This window comes from Erinaceus europaeus, chromosome 4 (assembly GCF_950295315.1).
Source record: "Erinaceus europaeus chromosome 4, mEriEur2.1, whole genome shotgun sequence".
Lineage (NCBI taxonomy): Eukaryota > Metazoa > Chordata > Mammalia > Eulipotyphla > Erinaceidae > Erinaceus > Erinaceus europaeus.
Window position 1 is genome coordinate 134,433,715 of NC_080165.1, and position 16,329 is coordinate 134,450,043.

The window sequence follows — 16,329 nt, forward strand, 5'->3', positions numbered from 1 at the left end:
CTACCGCCCTACCCCCTTCTTCTTTTTCTTCTTTTTAAACAGTACCATTTTCTTTAAAAAAATACTGATTTATATTTATTTGATAGAACAGAGAGAAATAGAGTGGGGAAGGGGAAATAGAGGGAGAGAGAAAGAGAGACATGTATAGCAGCACTGCTCCACCGCATATGAAGCGCCCCCACTGCACATGGGGACTATGAGTTTGAACCCGGCTCCTTTCACATGGTAACCTGTTCACTCACTGGGTGTGTCACCACCCAGTCTCCCACTTCATAGTTTCTTTAATGTTCCAACCCTTCTCTTAATGAATTACTGTACTCTTTTTGTTGTCTGGTTGGTGCAACAGGTCAGAGCGACACAGATCTTTGGACTGTACTTGAAAATCTATTGTCTTTTTTTGTTAACTCTTAAAATTTTTGTTGTTTATTATCTATTTAATTTGTCATAGACAACCAGAAATCGAGAGGAAGTGGGATATGGGGGAGCAGGGTACAGAGAGGCACCTGCAGCCCTGCTTCACCACTCGTGAAGCTTTCCCCCTGTAGGTGGGGACTGGGGACTTGAACCCTTTTTGTTAACTCTTATTAAGACAAATTTACTTCTTAATTTGTAGATCTGATCTTTAACTTGAATTTAGCATGTCACATTTGTTTTGGTAAAGATTCAATCCATTTCCTGATTCTGTTGTGTTATTTTTAAGTTTTATATCTGTAACTGCATGTGCCAATGACAGTGAGAATCATACATCATTTGCAAATTTGATAAATATATTTACTTACTATGTATCACTCCAATTTATTGACACATATATTGAACAAGACACTCATTCCTTACCTTCAAATACCTCATTTCAAATCTGCATTAATTGACTTGGAGTTACCCAGGTAAGCTATAAATTCTGGCCTTGTCCTTTGCTAAATCTGTCACCATTAGGACACATTTTAAGTCCTCTAACATCTCAATTTTCACTTCACAGATAAGACTGATAGTAAAAGTATTGACTGGTTTGACATGGTGATAAAATGAGAAAATTTTTGTAAAATTCTTTGCTTAATGATATAAAATGTTTTATATTGAAATGATAGAAATATAAAAAATGTAGCAGTTATGATATCAAAAGAGGATTTCATTTATTATTTAGAGACAAAACAATAAGATATATATTTTTTCTTTGTATTTTTCATCATCAGGAAGAACACTTACGAGCTTAACTGTAGATGGGGTATTTTTATACTGGATTGCCACAGCACAGGACAGCGCACAGATTTATCAAGCAAGGAAAAGCAGTGGAACCATCCTCTCCCAAGTGAAAGCCTTACAGAGTAAGCAGATCTTGGCTTACAGTTCAGTTCTGCAGTCTTTTCCAGGTAATGTAAGATTTGTTGTTCCATGGTGTGATTGCTGCAGTGGTATATATATACATATCATAGGGACAGAGGGAAATTGAAAGGGGAGGGGAGATAAAGAGAGAGCAAGAAACACCTGCAACACTGTGTCACCACTCACTAAGCTTCAAGGCTGCAGGAAGAGCCCAGGGGCTTGAACCTGGTTCCTTGTGCACTGTAATGTGTGCCAGCTACCAAATGTGCCACCACCTTGCCCCCTGGGTTACAGTTTATCACAACATAAACTGTGAGGGTTTGGTAGGCGACTATGGGCATGTGAAACCCTTGTCCTGGCATTTTCTTTGTCCCATTTCTTTCCTTGGTCCCACAGTTCACCCCACCCCTTTATGTCTCTTTGATCATATTTTAGACTTCCTCATGGCTTCAAAAGCACTGGAAAAATCCATTTTTCTTTTTCTAAATGTTTATTAGAGATTTAATAATGATTAACAAGATTGTAAGGTAACAAGGATACAATTCCATACAGTTCCCCCACTACAGCTCTGTGTCGTGTCCTGATTCCCTCCACTGGAAACTTCAGTAGTTCTTCCAAGGTTACTTTTATAGGTTAACTATTATTTATATGTTATTAATTATTAACTATTATTTATATGTTATTATATGTTGTTTTTTTCTTTTTTTTCCCCTCTATGGTCCTGTCTTCTCTTCCTTTCTAGGTCATACCTAACAACTTGTTACTATTTCTGAATGTTGTTGGTATATTATTATTATTATTTTTAAAAAATAATTTATTTCTTTATTGGGGAATTAATGTTTTACATTCAATAGTAAATACAATAGTTTGTACATGCATAACATTCCCCAGATTCCCATTTAACAATACAACCCCCACTATGTCATTCATCATCTTTCATGGACCTGTATTCTCCCCATCCACCCACCCACCCCAGAGTCTTTTACTTTGGTGTAATACTCCAATTCCATTTCAGGTTCGACTTGTGTTTTCTTTTCTAATCTTGTTTTTCAACTTCCGGCCTGAGAGTGAGATCATCCCATATTCATCCTTCAGTTTCTGACTGGTATATTATTAAGAATACTTTAGCTCCATCTGTTGGAAATTTTAAGCAACTACTAGTTATTTTGCTCCTTTATTTAGAGACATTTAGATAGGGCCTGGAAAATAAATGATCCTATAGAATGCACACTTTTATCATGTACAAGGTCCCCGGTTTGAGCTTGGAAACCACATAGGGTCTAGTGACGCCTCCTCTCTGCTCATCTTTCTTATTCCTTCTCTCTTAGTCTGTTGTTCTCTGGTTCTCTCTCTCTCTCTCTCTCTCTCTCCCCTTTACTCTATCTCTCCTCTCTAGGCTTTCTGTTTGAAGTAACAGGAAAAGCCAGTCCAACTGCAGTAGAACCATGCATACATGAAGCTCTGTCTCCGTAAGAAACAAAAAGATGAATTCCTAAAATATGCCACTCTGTCCTGAATAACATTTTCAACATATCAGTGTTAGAACATATGAGTGAAATGAAAGGTGATACTGTCTCTGATGTTAAAGAAAGCTGCTGTTGATCTCCTGTACATATATGTGTATATGTTTAATTCTTTTCTGATTTTAGAGAAAGCATTTTTGTCGGTAGCTCTGGACATTGCAGAGCCAGCTATACTCAACAGCACAAACACCAGTCTAACAATAAAATTACCACCTGCTAGGACAAACCTTACATGGCATGGCATCACCAGTCCTACACCAACGTATCTGGTCTATTACAAAGAAATTAATGATGGGAAAAACAGCTCTGGTCTGAAATACAGAATGCTGGTAAGATTGCAGCTCAAGTTTTTTGTTTGTTTTTTGTCTTTTCACTTTTCTTTTTAAAAATATTTTATTTATTAGTGAGAAAGATAGAAGAGAGAGGAAGAAGCAGAGGGGCCAGGTTAAGTGCACACACATTATAGTGCATAAGGACCCAGGTTCAAGCTCCTGGTCCCCACCTGCACGGGGAAACCTTCATGAACAGTGAAGCAGGGCTGCAGGTGTCTCTCTGTCCCTCTCGTTCTCTGTCTCCTCTCCCCTCTCAATTTCTCTCTGTGTCTATCCAATAATAAACAAAATAATTAAATTTTAAATCTCTCTCTCTCTCTCTTTGCCTCCAGGGATATCCAGGGGCTCGGTGCCTGTGCTATGAATCCACTCCTGGAGGCCATTTTTCCCATTTGGTTGCCCTTGTTGTGGTTGTTGTTGTTGCTATAGCTGTTGGATAGGACAGAAATTGAGAGAGGAGGGGAAGAAATTGAGAAATTGAGAGAGGAGGGGAAGACAGAGAGGAGGAGAGAAAGACATTGCAGACCTGCTTCACTGATTGTGAAGCGACCTCCCTGCAGGTGGGGAGCTGGGGGCTCGAACCCAGATCCTTACGCTGGTTCTTGCACTTTGTGCAATGTGTGCTTAATTCGCTGTGCTACCACCCAGCCCCCATTTCACTGCTTCTTAAGCTTCTATGCTGCAGGTGGGGACTGGAGGCTTAAACCCAGGTCTTTTCAAACTGTAATATGTGCGCTCTGCCATGTGCACTACTGACTGGTCCCTTTACTGAAAGTTTTTATTATTATTGTTATTTTTATTTATAAAAAGGAAACACTGACAAAACCATAGGATAAGAGGGGTACAACTCCACACAATTCCCACCACCAGAACTCCATATCCCATCCCCTCCCCTGATAGCTTTCCCATTCTTTATCCCTCTGGAAGTATGGACCCAGGGTCGTTATGGGATGCAGAAGGTGGAAGGTCTGGCTTCTGTAATTGCTTCCCTGCTGAACATGGGTGTTGACAGGTGGATCAATACTCCCAGCCTGTCTCTCTCTTTCCCTAGTGGGGCAGGGGTCTGGCAAAACGAGGCTCCAGGACATATTGGTGGGGTTGTCTGCCCAGGGGAATCAGGCTGGCATCATGCTAGCATCTGGAACCTGGAGGCTGAAAAAAGAGTTAACATATAAAGCCAAACAAATTGTTGAGCAATCATGAACCTAAAGGCTGGAACAGTGCAGATGAAGATTTGAGGGGTCTCTGTATTGTAGATAGTTAGTAGGCCTATTTTAGTTGTATTTCCAAAAGGCCTAGTTCTTTTACTAGTTTTTTTTTTTTTTAAATTCATTAGTGAAGCCATTTGAACTTGGGCTTTTGATCTAGGGTGACTTTTTTTTTTTTTTTTTTTATTACTGATTTAGTTCTGCTCTTGGGATTAGCTTCTCCAGGTTATTTCTTCCTGGTCCAGTCTCAGAAAGCTGTGTTACTTTAAGTAGTCCATTCCTTTTTGAAGTTTGTTTGTGTATAAATGGTTGTGATGGTCTTAAGATTTTTAAAAAAATTTCCTCAGTTCTAATTTTGTCTTCTTCTTTCCTTTCTTTTTCACCAGCATACTGCTCAGCTCTGGTTTATGGTGGTAGAGGGATTGAACCTGGGACCCTGGAGTCTCAGGCATCAGTCTTTAGCATAAATGTTACGATGTCTATCTGGCTGCCTTTTTTTTTTTTTTTTTTTTTTAAATCACGGGTTTCTCACCTTTTTTTCCCCTAGTAAGTCTAGTGAGGCGTTCATCTGTTTTATGCATTTACTCAAAGAACTAGCTCTGGGTTTCATGAATCTTTTTATACTGATATTTTGGTTTCTATTTACACTTTGTGTTTTATTATTTCACTCCACCGGCTGCCCTTTGGATCTGTTCACTGTTCTTTTTTCTAATTCTTTCACATGTAATGTTAACTTGTTTACTTGAGATTTTTCTTTTTAAATGTGTTAGTGTGGACTCTGTTTCTATGGTCTTTCCTGTTAATACCACATTTGCTGTATGTACCCAGTAGGATCTAATTGCTTATCTCTCTGTTTTCATAGTTCTCCAGGTAATTTTTTTTCTTTCTTTTGTTTTCTTCATTTACCCATGTAGTGGTGTTCAGAAGCTTGTTGTTTAGTCAACATGTTTGAAAACTCTCTCAGTTTGGTTGTTGATTTCTTGTTCAAATCTTCTTTTGATTTCAATCTTGGCATATTCATTAAGACTTTTTTGTGTTCTGGAATATATCCAAAACTTAGGGGAATGTTCCAGGTACATTTGAGAGAAATATGTGTTAGGTTATTTTTGATGGTTTCTCTTTCTTTCTTTCTTTCTTTCTTTCTTTCTTTCTTTCTTTCTTTCTTTTTTTCTTTCTTTCCTTCTTTTAAACCAAAGCACTGTTCATTTCTAGCTTATGGTACTGCAGGGGACTGAACTTTGACGCTTCAGGCATGAGAGTTTCTTTGCATAACCATAATGCTATTTACCCCCTTCCTCATCTTTTATTTTAAAACGACCATTCTTTGTTTTATTCCAGTAGATCTTTATTAGTGATTACAAAACAAGGGTACAGTTACACACCTTTCCCAGCACCAGAGCTCTGTGTCCCCATGTTCTCCACTGGCAATTGGAGTGGTTTTCCAAGGTCACAGATATGGTTGACTGTTATTTCTCTAACTATCTGTCTGTCTACCTCTGGATATTTTTGCCCATTTAAAATTTTTTTTTATATTTATTCCCTTTTGTTGCCCTCGTTGTTTTGTTGTTGTAGTTATTATTGTTGTTATTGATGTTGTTGTTGGATTGGACAGAGAGAAATCAAGAGAGGAAGGGAAGACAGAGAGGGAGAGAGAAAGATAGACATCAGCAGACCTGCTTCACCTCTTGTGAAGCGACCCCCCTGTGGGTGGGGAGCCAGGGGCTCGAACTGGGATCCTTATGATGGTCCTTAAGCTTTGCGCCATGTGCGCTTAACCTACTGCGCTACTGCCCGACTCTCTGTTTTTGCCCATTTTTTATATGGTCCTGCTTTCTTTTCCTATTTAAATCACACTTACATTATATACCTCCCTTCTATAGTATTTGTCTAATCTAAAGTTGAACAATGTGCATTTTCTGTTATTTTCTATATGTTGTAAAATGTGCTAAAATGCAGGGACTATCCTATTTCTAGTCATCTTTGTAATTCTTTTATTTATTTATTTTCACTTTTGTTGCCCCTTTTTCTTTTTATTGTTGTTGTAGTTATAATTGTTGTTGATGTCGCTGTTGGATAGGACAGAGAGAAATGGAGAGAGAAGGGGGAAGACAGAGAGGGGAAGAGAAAGACAGACACTTGCAGACCTGCTTCACCACCTGTGAAGTGACTCTACAGGTGGGCAGCCAGGGGCTTGAACCAGGATCCTTACACCGGTCCTTGTGCTTTGTGCCATGTGCACTTAACCCTCTGTGCTGCCGCCCGACCCCCTCATCTTCGTAATTCTATCACCATCACATGACTTGGGATTCACTAGAGATTTCTGAATGACTGAATGAATTACAACAACTCATTCGATCATTGGTATTAGTGTTACAGTTGTCCTTGTGATGGAATACCTGTGTCCAGTAGTTTGCTTTGTGCTTATTATTTAACCAAGTCAAATGTAAAATCAACTACTATTTATTGAGAATTAAGCTTGATATATTGATACTACACCAGAAAATCCATTCAGTTCTTGCTGTTTCTTTTTAAAAATTATTATTATTTATTTATATTTTTGCCCCCAGGGTTATCACTGGGGCTTGGTCCCTGTGCTACTGAGCCACTGCTCCTGGTGGCCATTTCTCCTATTTTATTTTTTATTTTATTGGATAGGACAGAGAGAAATTGAGAAAGGAGGGGGAGACAGAGAAGGGTAGAGAAAGATGGTCGCTGGCAGACCTGCTTCACCGCTTGTGAAGCGACCTCCCAGCAGGTGGGGGCTCGAACCTGGTTCCTTGCACTGGACCTTGTGCTTCACACTACGTGGCTTATTAACCTGGTGTGCTACCGCCTGCCCCCCACCTCCTTTATTTGATATATTTACACCTTTCTTTACATATTTTAAAAAGAAGTTGTTTCAGAGACCCAATCAGATCATTTGACTAACCAAAAGGTGTCTTGCTGTGTATAATGTTTCTCTTCTTAAAGCTAAGCTACCTCTTGCCTTTGCGTTGATTAATAGGAACAAAAGGCAGTGTGGTTCTCAGTTTTGTTTCACTGGTGCATTTAAAATGTCTGGGTCCAGCCAAGGGAGGTGGAATAGTGGTTAGAATGTTATACTTAAAACCTTTGCTTTCTCATTTCACGTCTGGCCAATTTTATTAGAATATTTGGAAGCCAGGCATCAGTATTGTCTTTAAATTTTTCCATGTGATTTCTGATATGGTAGTGCAAATAATAATTTATTTTTTCTCTATCTAGTAGAATATCATGATAAGATCATGTAAATATCTATGAGCCATGAACGAAAAACTAGTAAACGGATTTTTCTTGTTTTTTTTTTAATTCTCCCACTTGATTCCAAAGTACAGAGTTGAGAACTATTTGTCTAAAGAAAATCTTTTAATTTTCTTTTTTTAATATTTAATGAATTTATTTATTCCCTTTTGTTGCCTTTGTTGCCCTTATTGTTTTATTGTTGTAGTTATTATTGATGTCGTTGTTGTTGGATAGGACAGAGAGAAATGGAGAGAGGAGGGGAAGACAGAGGGGGAGAGAAAGATAGACACTTGCAGACCTGCTTCACCGATTGTGAAGTGACTCCTCTGCAGGTGGGGAGGCAGGAGCTCGAACCAGGATGCTTACACTGGTCTTTGAGCTTTGTGCCACCTGCGTTTAACCCACTGTGCTACCACCAGACTCCCTTAATTTTCTTAAACTTTATTTATAAGAATGTTTAGGCAATACAGCTTAATCTTTTATTGTATTCACAGTCTTTACTATCCTTAAAATACCATCTTGCTGAATTTCTAATATGTACACCTTAGTATTCACATCTGGAGATTTAGTTTCCTATGTGAAATGAATATGTCACAGAGTTGACTGAAGGATGCCAATATTTTATCATTTTTTTCTTGGAGATATTAGACCACTCAGGTCCAGAAGATTAGAGTATGATGTATCTCATAATTCAAAATTAAAAATAAGTAGAAATTTTGGAATATTTTTTCTTTGAATAATTTCTTCTCATTTATGCAAGAAATAAGAACTAGATATCAATTTTTAAAATTACAGGAATTTCAGGAGAGTATAGCCCTTGTGGAAGGCTTACAACCATTTTCAACATATATAATACAGATAGCTGTAAAGAATTATTATTCAGATCCTATGGAACAATTGCCTCTGGGAAAAGAGATCTGGGGAAAAACTAAAAACGGAGGTAAGTCATTATTTGATGTGAGTATCTACAATAGAATTTTGTGGCGTGTGTGACGTATGTCTGTAGTTGTTTTTATCTGAGTGTCAAATACTTGTGTGAATTTTTTAAAGTTTAATAGGTAAAGATAGGGTTAAAAAGATGAGCTGCTTTTTATTTTTATCTATTCGCTGGGTCACAGAGAAATCAAGAAGGGAGGGGGAGGTTGTGTGGAAGAGAGACACTTATAGCACTGCTTCACCATTTATGAACCTTATCCCCTGCAAGTGGGGACCAAGGGTTTGAACCTGGGCCCTTGTGCATCATAACATGTGTTGCACCACTGCCCAGCCCCACAGAAAAAAAAAATTTTTTTTTTTAGAAAATATTCTGATAGCTTGATCCTTACACCAGGAGCTGAACACTATTCCATCAAATGAATTGCAACCATAAGGCAAGATATCAAAATCAATATTATTCAGTCAAGAAACACCATCTTTGGTCTACCACACAGTGTCACCCTCTTCCCACATATTTTTAGTTCTCCCTACATGTGGTTAGACAAAGGGAAGTCAGTCATATAATGTCATTACCTTGAGAAATCAGATCAAGGATCTAAACATGTGTTAAGTGTTGCTATCTATGAGGGGACGCTATTTCTTTCAGGTGTTTCTGTTTACATCCACAAGTCTAACCCAAATTGGGTTGCTCTGTGCCCTGAGCTAGAGTCAGAGTGATTTAGTCATTACGCAAAAGTTATTAAGAACCTTTCAGGCAGCCTGTTAATTTACAGTTACATAAGTATTTAGTTTTACTTCAGAATATCAATCATTCCAGTCACATGATAGGATCACTTTTTTAAATCTTCATTTATTTATTGGGTAGAGACAGCCAGAAATTGAGAGGAATAGGGGAGATAGAGAGGGAGAGAGACAGAGAGACACCTGTTGATCTGCTTCACCACTCGCAAAGCTTTCCCTTTGTAGGTGGGGACCGGGGGCTTGAACCCGGGTCCTTGTGCACTGTAACGTGCGCTCAACCAGGTGTGCCACCAACCAGGCCCAATAGGATCAGTTCTTAACTAGGACCCCATTACTTCTTTCTATCATCTTCTGAGGTTGAATCTTTTTTTAAATCTCTCTTTTTAAAATTTCTTTATTGGGGGATTAATGTTTTACAGTCAATAGAAAATATAATAGCTTGTACATGCATAACATTTCTCTGTTTTCCACATAACAATACAACCCCCCCCTTTTTAATCTCTTGTTATTTATTTCAGTACCAGAGGCTGTTTGTCTCATTAACACAACTGTGCAGTCAGATACCAGCCTCGTTATATCCTGGAGAGAATCTCCTAAGCCAAATGGACCTAAAGAATCAATCCGCTATCAGGTAGCAGTCTCACATCTGACTCTAATTCCTGAGACTCCTCTGAGACAAAGTGAATATCCAAATGGAAGACTCACTCTTCTTATTAAAGGACTGTCTGGTGGAAAATTATATATGTTAAAGGTACAGCAAACACAGCAAACAGTTTTATTGTTCTCAAGAGCAAGACTCTTAAAAGATTAATCACATGCTTTTTATAAACAGGTTCTGGCTTGTCACTCTGAAGAACTGTGGTGTGCTGAGAGTCAGCCTGTCACTGTCGAAACATTTGACACACCAGAGAAACCTTATGCCTTGGTTCCAGAGAACACTAGTTTGCAACTAGGTTGGAAGGCTCCATCTAATGTCAACCTCATCAGATACTGGTTTGAACTCCAGAAGGTAGATAACACTGTATACTTTCAATACCAAACTTTCTTTCATGAAGTAGAATAAATGAGAACTTCTTTTGTTTTTAAATTTTTTATTATCTTTGTTGGATAGAGACAGCCAGAAATCAAGAGGAAAGGGGAGATAGAGAAAGAGACAGAGAAACACCTGCAGCCCTACTTCACTTCTTACAAAGCTTTTCCCCTGCAGGTGGGGACTTGAACCCAGATCCATGTGGACTGTAATGTGAGCACTTAACCAGGTGTGCCACCACCTGGCCTCCATCTTTTTTTTTCTTTTTTAAATATATGCAGTCCAGTGTTTTGTATAAATCAGCAATATATTTGAAAACATTATTAAACCAGGTTGAGGCAAAAACAATTTCTGGTGGGAAGAATTTCCAGATAGATGAACTGGTTCTTTAAAAAAAAATTTTTTTTCAGTGTTTATTTCATTTGACAGGACAAAAGGAATTTGGGAGAGGGAGGGGAGATAAAGAGGGAGTGAGAGGTGTGGTGCCTGCAGCATTGCTTTACCACTTGTGAAGCTTTTCCCTCACCCCAAAAGGTAGCACTGGGGGCTTGAACCAGGGTCCCTGTGCATGGTAACGTATGTTTTTTTAAATATTTATTTTATTTATTTATTCCCTTTTGTTGCCCTTGTTGTTTTATTGTTGTAGCTATTGTTGTTGTTGTCGTTGTTGGATAGGACAGAGAGAAATGGAGAGAGGAGGGGAAGACAGAGACGGGGAGAGAAAGATAGACACCTGCAGACCTGCTTCACTGCCTGTGAAGCGACTCCCCTGCAGGTGGGGAGCCGGGGTTCAAACCGGGATCCTTATGCCAGTCCTTGTGCTTTGCGCCACCTGCACTTAACCCGCTGCGCTACAGCCCGACTCCTGCAACATGTGTTTTTAAAGATGCACAGCTCTGTGAGTAAATTTGCTCTTAAGATGCTCTTTATAAAAGAATGTAAATTATAGTTCGCTAACTTACTTTAGGTGTGATTAATGGTTCTCTGTCCATAACAATTCAGTGGTTTCTCAGAAAAAAAAAAAAGAACAGAAAGTAGGAAAAAAAAAAACCCAAACTATAGTGGTCCAGGAGGTGGCACAATGGATAAAGCATCAGACTCTTGAGCACGAGGTCCTGAATTTAATCCCCGGCAGCACATGTACCAGAGTGATGTCTGGTTCTTTCTCTCTCTCCTCCTGTCTTTTTCATAAATAAATAAATTCTTTAAAAAAAAAAACTCAAACTATGTTGAGAATGTTCTTTCAATTATTTGAGGGCTGTTTAATAGGAGATGAGTAAATGTAAACATTTAAAAAAATTTCTTTATTGGGGAATTAATGTTTTACATTCAACAGTAAATACAATAGTTTGTACATGCATAACATTTCCCAGTTTTCAATACAACCCCCACTAGGTCCTCTGTCATCCTTCTTGGAACTATATTCCCCACTGCAGAGTCTTTTACTTTGGTGCAATATGCCAATTCCAGTTCAGGTTCTACTTGTATTTTCTCTTCTGATCTTGTTTTTCAACTTCTGCCTGAGAGTGAGATCATCCCATATTCATCCTTCTGTTTCTGACTTATTTCACTTAACATGATTTTTTTCAAGGTCCATCCAAGATTGGCTGAAAACACTGAAGTCACCATTTTTTATAGTTGACTAGTATTCCATTGTGTATGTATGTATACCACAACTTGCTCAGCCACTCATCTGTTGTTGGACACCTGGGTTGCTTCCAGGTTTTGGCTATTACAAATTGTGCTTCTATGAACATAGGTATACACAAATAGTTTTGGATGGGTGTGTCTGATTCCTTAGGATATATCCCCAGGAGAGGAATTGCAGGATCATAGGGTAGGTCCATTTCTAGCCTTCTGAGAATTCTCCAGACTGCTCTCCACAGGGGTTTGACCAATTGACATTCCCACCAGCAGTGCAGGAGGGTTCCTTTGACCCCACAACCTCTCCAGAATTTGCTGCTGTTACCTTTTCTGATGTTTGACATTCCCACAGGAGTGAAGAGGTATCTCATTGTTGTCTTTATTTGCATCTCTCTGACAGTCAAAGACTTGGAGCATTTAGAAACATTTTAATTCAAACTGCTATCATTTTGGCCTTAAACTTTATATGCTTCCTCATCCAAAAACTTCATGCTTTGACCAATTATTAGAAAACAGTGAATTTTATTTATTTTGTTATTTACTTATTATTAGTGATTTAGAAGATGATGGGGTATACACTACTTCTACCACCAGTTTTGTGCTTTCTCCCCTGCTCCAAGGAGAGCCGCCATAGTTCTCCCAACTGCCTTTGCGACAGTTGGTTCCTACTTCCCCCTTTCATGTTTATATGTTTTCGTTCTCTGTGTTCCACGTAATAGTGAAACCACCTGGCAGTTGTCTTTCCTTGCTTACTTCACTAAACATAGTCACCTGCAGTTCTATCCAGTTTGACCTGAAGAATACAGTATCACTTTTTTAATTGCTGAGTAGTACTCCATTGAGTATGTGTGTCATAACTACTACTACTTCTCCTTTTTTTTCTACCACCCCCTTCTTCTTCTCCTCCTCCTTCTCCTTCCTCTGCTGCACCACCACCTCCTCCTCTTTTCCCTTCTTCCTCCTTCTTCTTATATGAGCATAGGGGCTCACATGCCCCTTTGAAGTAGCGTTTTCATATAAGTATTATTGGATCCTAAGTTATTTCCTTTTTTATTTGTTTAATGATTCTCCATAATGGTGCACTAGTTTGCATTTCCACCAACAGTATAAAGGAGTTCCTCTCCTCCACATCCTACCAGCATTTATTACTTTCTGTTCCGTTGATGCAGGCTATATCCAGTGACGTGAGGTAAAATATCAGTGTCATCCAGCGAATGTTAAATCCTTAACTGATCTGATTAATTTATTGCAAAGAAAAGTCTGCATTCATTTTTATATTGATACAATTAGAATAGATCCTTATCTTTTAATAATTAATATATTTCATTTCAACTATTATATATGATTGTACACATTTGTCAAGATTGGTTAGGGATGTTTTGTTCAGTGATGATGTAAAAACAAATCCATGTAGTCATGGGTTCACCTATTTCTCCTTTCCTTCTCTCTCTCTTTCTTTCTTTCTTTCTTTCTTTCTTTTCTTTTCTTTCTCTTTTTCTCTCTCCCTTCCTTTGTTTCCCTTTCTTTCTTTCTTTCTTTCTTTCTTTCTTTCTTTCTTTCTTTCTTTCTTTCTTTCTTTCTTTTCAACTGTTATCATCATTGAGGCATTACCACTCTGGGCAACTTTTTTTCACATGGAAAGAGAGACAGGGCAGGAGGAGAGACACACCTCACTGAGCTTTCTCCAGCATGGTGGGGGCCAGGCTCCATTTAAGTCACAGGTGTGGCAAAGCAGGTTCCCTCCCAGGTAAACTCTCTTGCTGGCCCCTCACTTTTCTTTAAAAAATGAAATTGTTCCCCATATGTGTAAAAATTTTCTTTCTTTATTTAGTGTTTTCTTATTTGCTTTTATTTATAAAAAGGAAACACTGACAAAACCATAGGATAAGAGGGGTACAACTCCACACAATTCTCACCATCAGAACTCCGTATCCCATCCCCTCCCCTGATAGCTTTCCTATTCTTTATCCCTCTGGAAGTATGGACCCAAGGTCAATATGGGGTGCAGAAAGTGGAATGTCTGGCTTCTGTAACTGTTTCCCCACTGAACATGGGCATTGACAGGTGGATCCATACTCCCAGCCTGTCTCTCTCTTTCCCTAGTGGGGCGGGGTTCTGGGGAAGCAGAGCTCCAGGACACATTGGTGGGGTTGTCTGTCCAGGAAAGTCTGGTTGGCATCATGCTAGCATGTGTAAACATTTGAACATATAAGATATCTTTTTATTATTTTCTACTTTTTAGAAAAAAATCTATACAAATTTGAAACATGGAAGTTTGAGTTGGTAAAACCAAAAGCTATAGTTTAACTGGACTTTTTTTGTATCAAACAGGTTTATTGTAATTTGAAATCTGTTTTAATAATGGTCATCTTATTCAAATGGATTTAAATTGGAGCATCCTCTTTTTTCAACATCTTTATTTAAGATTTAATTAATTAAGTAATTAATTAATTGGGTAGAAACAGAAGTTGAAAAGAAAGGGGGAGAGAGACAGAGAGAGACACCTGTAGTCATGCTTTACCACTCGTGAAGTTTTCTCTTTGCAGGTGGGGATCTGGGGCTTGAACCCAGGTACTTGTGCATTGTCATGTGTGTGCTTAACTAGTTGCATCACTGCCTGGTCCCCTCTAGATGTCTTTAAGTAAGCTTGCTATAAGTCAGGTTGGAATCAAGGATAGGCAAATGCAATGCTTATTTCTTAGACTAAAGTAATAGAGTGAAAAACAATCTCTGGGGGTCGGGTGGTAGTGCAGCGGGTTAAGCACACACGACACAAAGTGAAAGGACCAGCGTAAGGACCCTGGTTCGAGGCCTCGGCTCCCCACCTGGAGGGGAGTCGCTTTATAGGCAGTGAAGCATGTCTGCAGATGTCCGTCTTTCTTTCCCCCTCTCTGTCTTCCCCTCCTCTCTCCATTTCTCTCAGTCCTATCCAACAACGACGACATCAACAACAACATTAATAAGGGCAACAAAAGGGAAAATAAATAAATAAAAATAAAAAAAGAAAAGAAAACAGTCTCCATGATGATGACCCTTGTCTCATTAACTGAAGAAAATTCAGAGGCCCAGACAGACATCCCAGTGAGTCAGCTTCACTGGACAGACTGAGTAACACCCAGGGGACTGACTCATCTCTATAGTGATTCCACTGAGGTGCTATCCATAGAAGAAATATGAGTCATTAAGTCAGTCACCCCACTTCTCAAAGCTTAGGAGAAAGGGAGCAGGTTAGGACTTCTGATTGAATTTATAACTTTCCTACAATAACTTTTCTCTTAATACTCCTATTTTCACACTGACCACAAGTTCCAGATAGACTATTAAAAAGAGAAAATTATGAAGGTGAGAATGTGAGGTACAGTAATGTGTACCTGGGTGATTATCTTGAAATACCAGTACCGTCTGTGATACCCAACAGAAGGCTGTGTTCTGAAAGAATTGGTGGGTGGTGACATCAAGCCAGGTAGTTCTCTCTTTTGAGATCTTACTCATAATGTATCACAGTGTTATACATCCATGGCTCATGAGAGTGAGTACATGCTTTCTAACTGAAAAATTTCCTTTAAATTATCTCCATTTGCCTAATTGGGGGAATATAATGATTTATAATACAGTTGTCACATGTGTACAGTTCCTTCTCTTCCTGTGAGAGGTGTCTGTACTTCGCACTCACCACTCAACTTCCTCACCCTTAGTGCTCGGAATCTCCAACACCTGTTTTGAATTTCACAGATTCTTCCTCACAACCAAGTATAGAAGAACATTCAATTTAAGACCAAAGAGAAATAAGTCGTTAAGCTCTGGTAGTTTTTTCATGGAAGGCCACTAAAATTTCAGGTTTCTACAATCACTGATGACTAAGAAACCATGTAACAAAGCATTTCTGGGGGGATACACTGAGCTTTTTCTCAGTCACACAGGGACATCTCTATCAAAATAAATATTTCTGAAGTCCCAGTCTCTGAGGCACCATAGCCTGCACCTTTCCTCCATCCAGCCTACTCCAGTCCTGACCGGATACACAATGGTCATGACATGTCTCCAAGCTGAACATTCATTACTGTGGTGAAGCCAGCGCTTAATAAGCTGTCCTCTTGGCTAAACATTTCTTTGACAGTTCTTTTTTTTTTCTTTTATATTTTGTCTAACTGGTTTAGTAAGGGTTTATGAGACTAGAGGGGGACAGTTCCTTGCACATGGTAATATGTGCGCTCAACTAGGTGCAGCACTACCACCCCCCAAAGGGTATAGTTCCACTTCACACACACCACCAAAATTCTGTATCCCTCTCCAATATAACTCTACAAAGAGAGACTTTGACTTTGTCTATTCCA

General features: G+C 38.9%; 1 protein-coding gene across 1 annotated transcript in view; it reads left to right on the forward strand.

Annotated features, from left to right (window-relative positions):
* Positions 1-16,329, forward strand: part of ROS1 (ROS proto-oncogene 1, receptor tyrosine kinase) — a 140,672-nt gene that overhangs the window by 74,814 nt on the left and 49,529 nt on the right. The window contains exons 27-31 of the mRNA XM_060190561.1: positions 1,191-1,367; positions 2,970-3,172; positions 8,440-8,584; positions 9,840-10,072; positions 10,154-10,330. Of these exons, the coding sequence (XP_060046544.1) occupies positions 1,191-1,367; positions 2,970-3,172; positions 8,440-8,584; positions 9,840-10,072; positions 10,154-10,330 (935 nt within the window). The remainder of the gene's footprint in view (positions 1-1,190; positions 1,368-2,969; positions 3,173-8,439; positions 8,585-9,839; positions 10,073-10,153; positions 10,331-16,329) is intronic.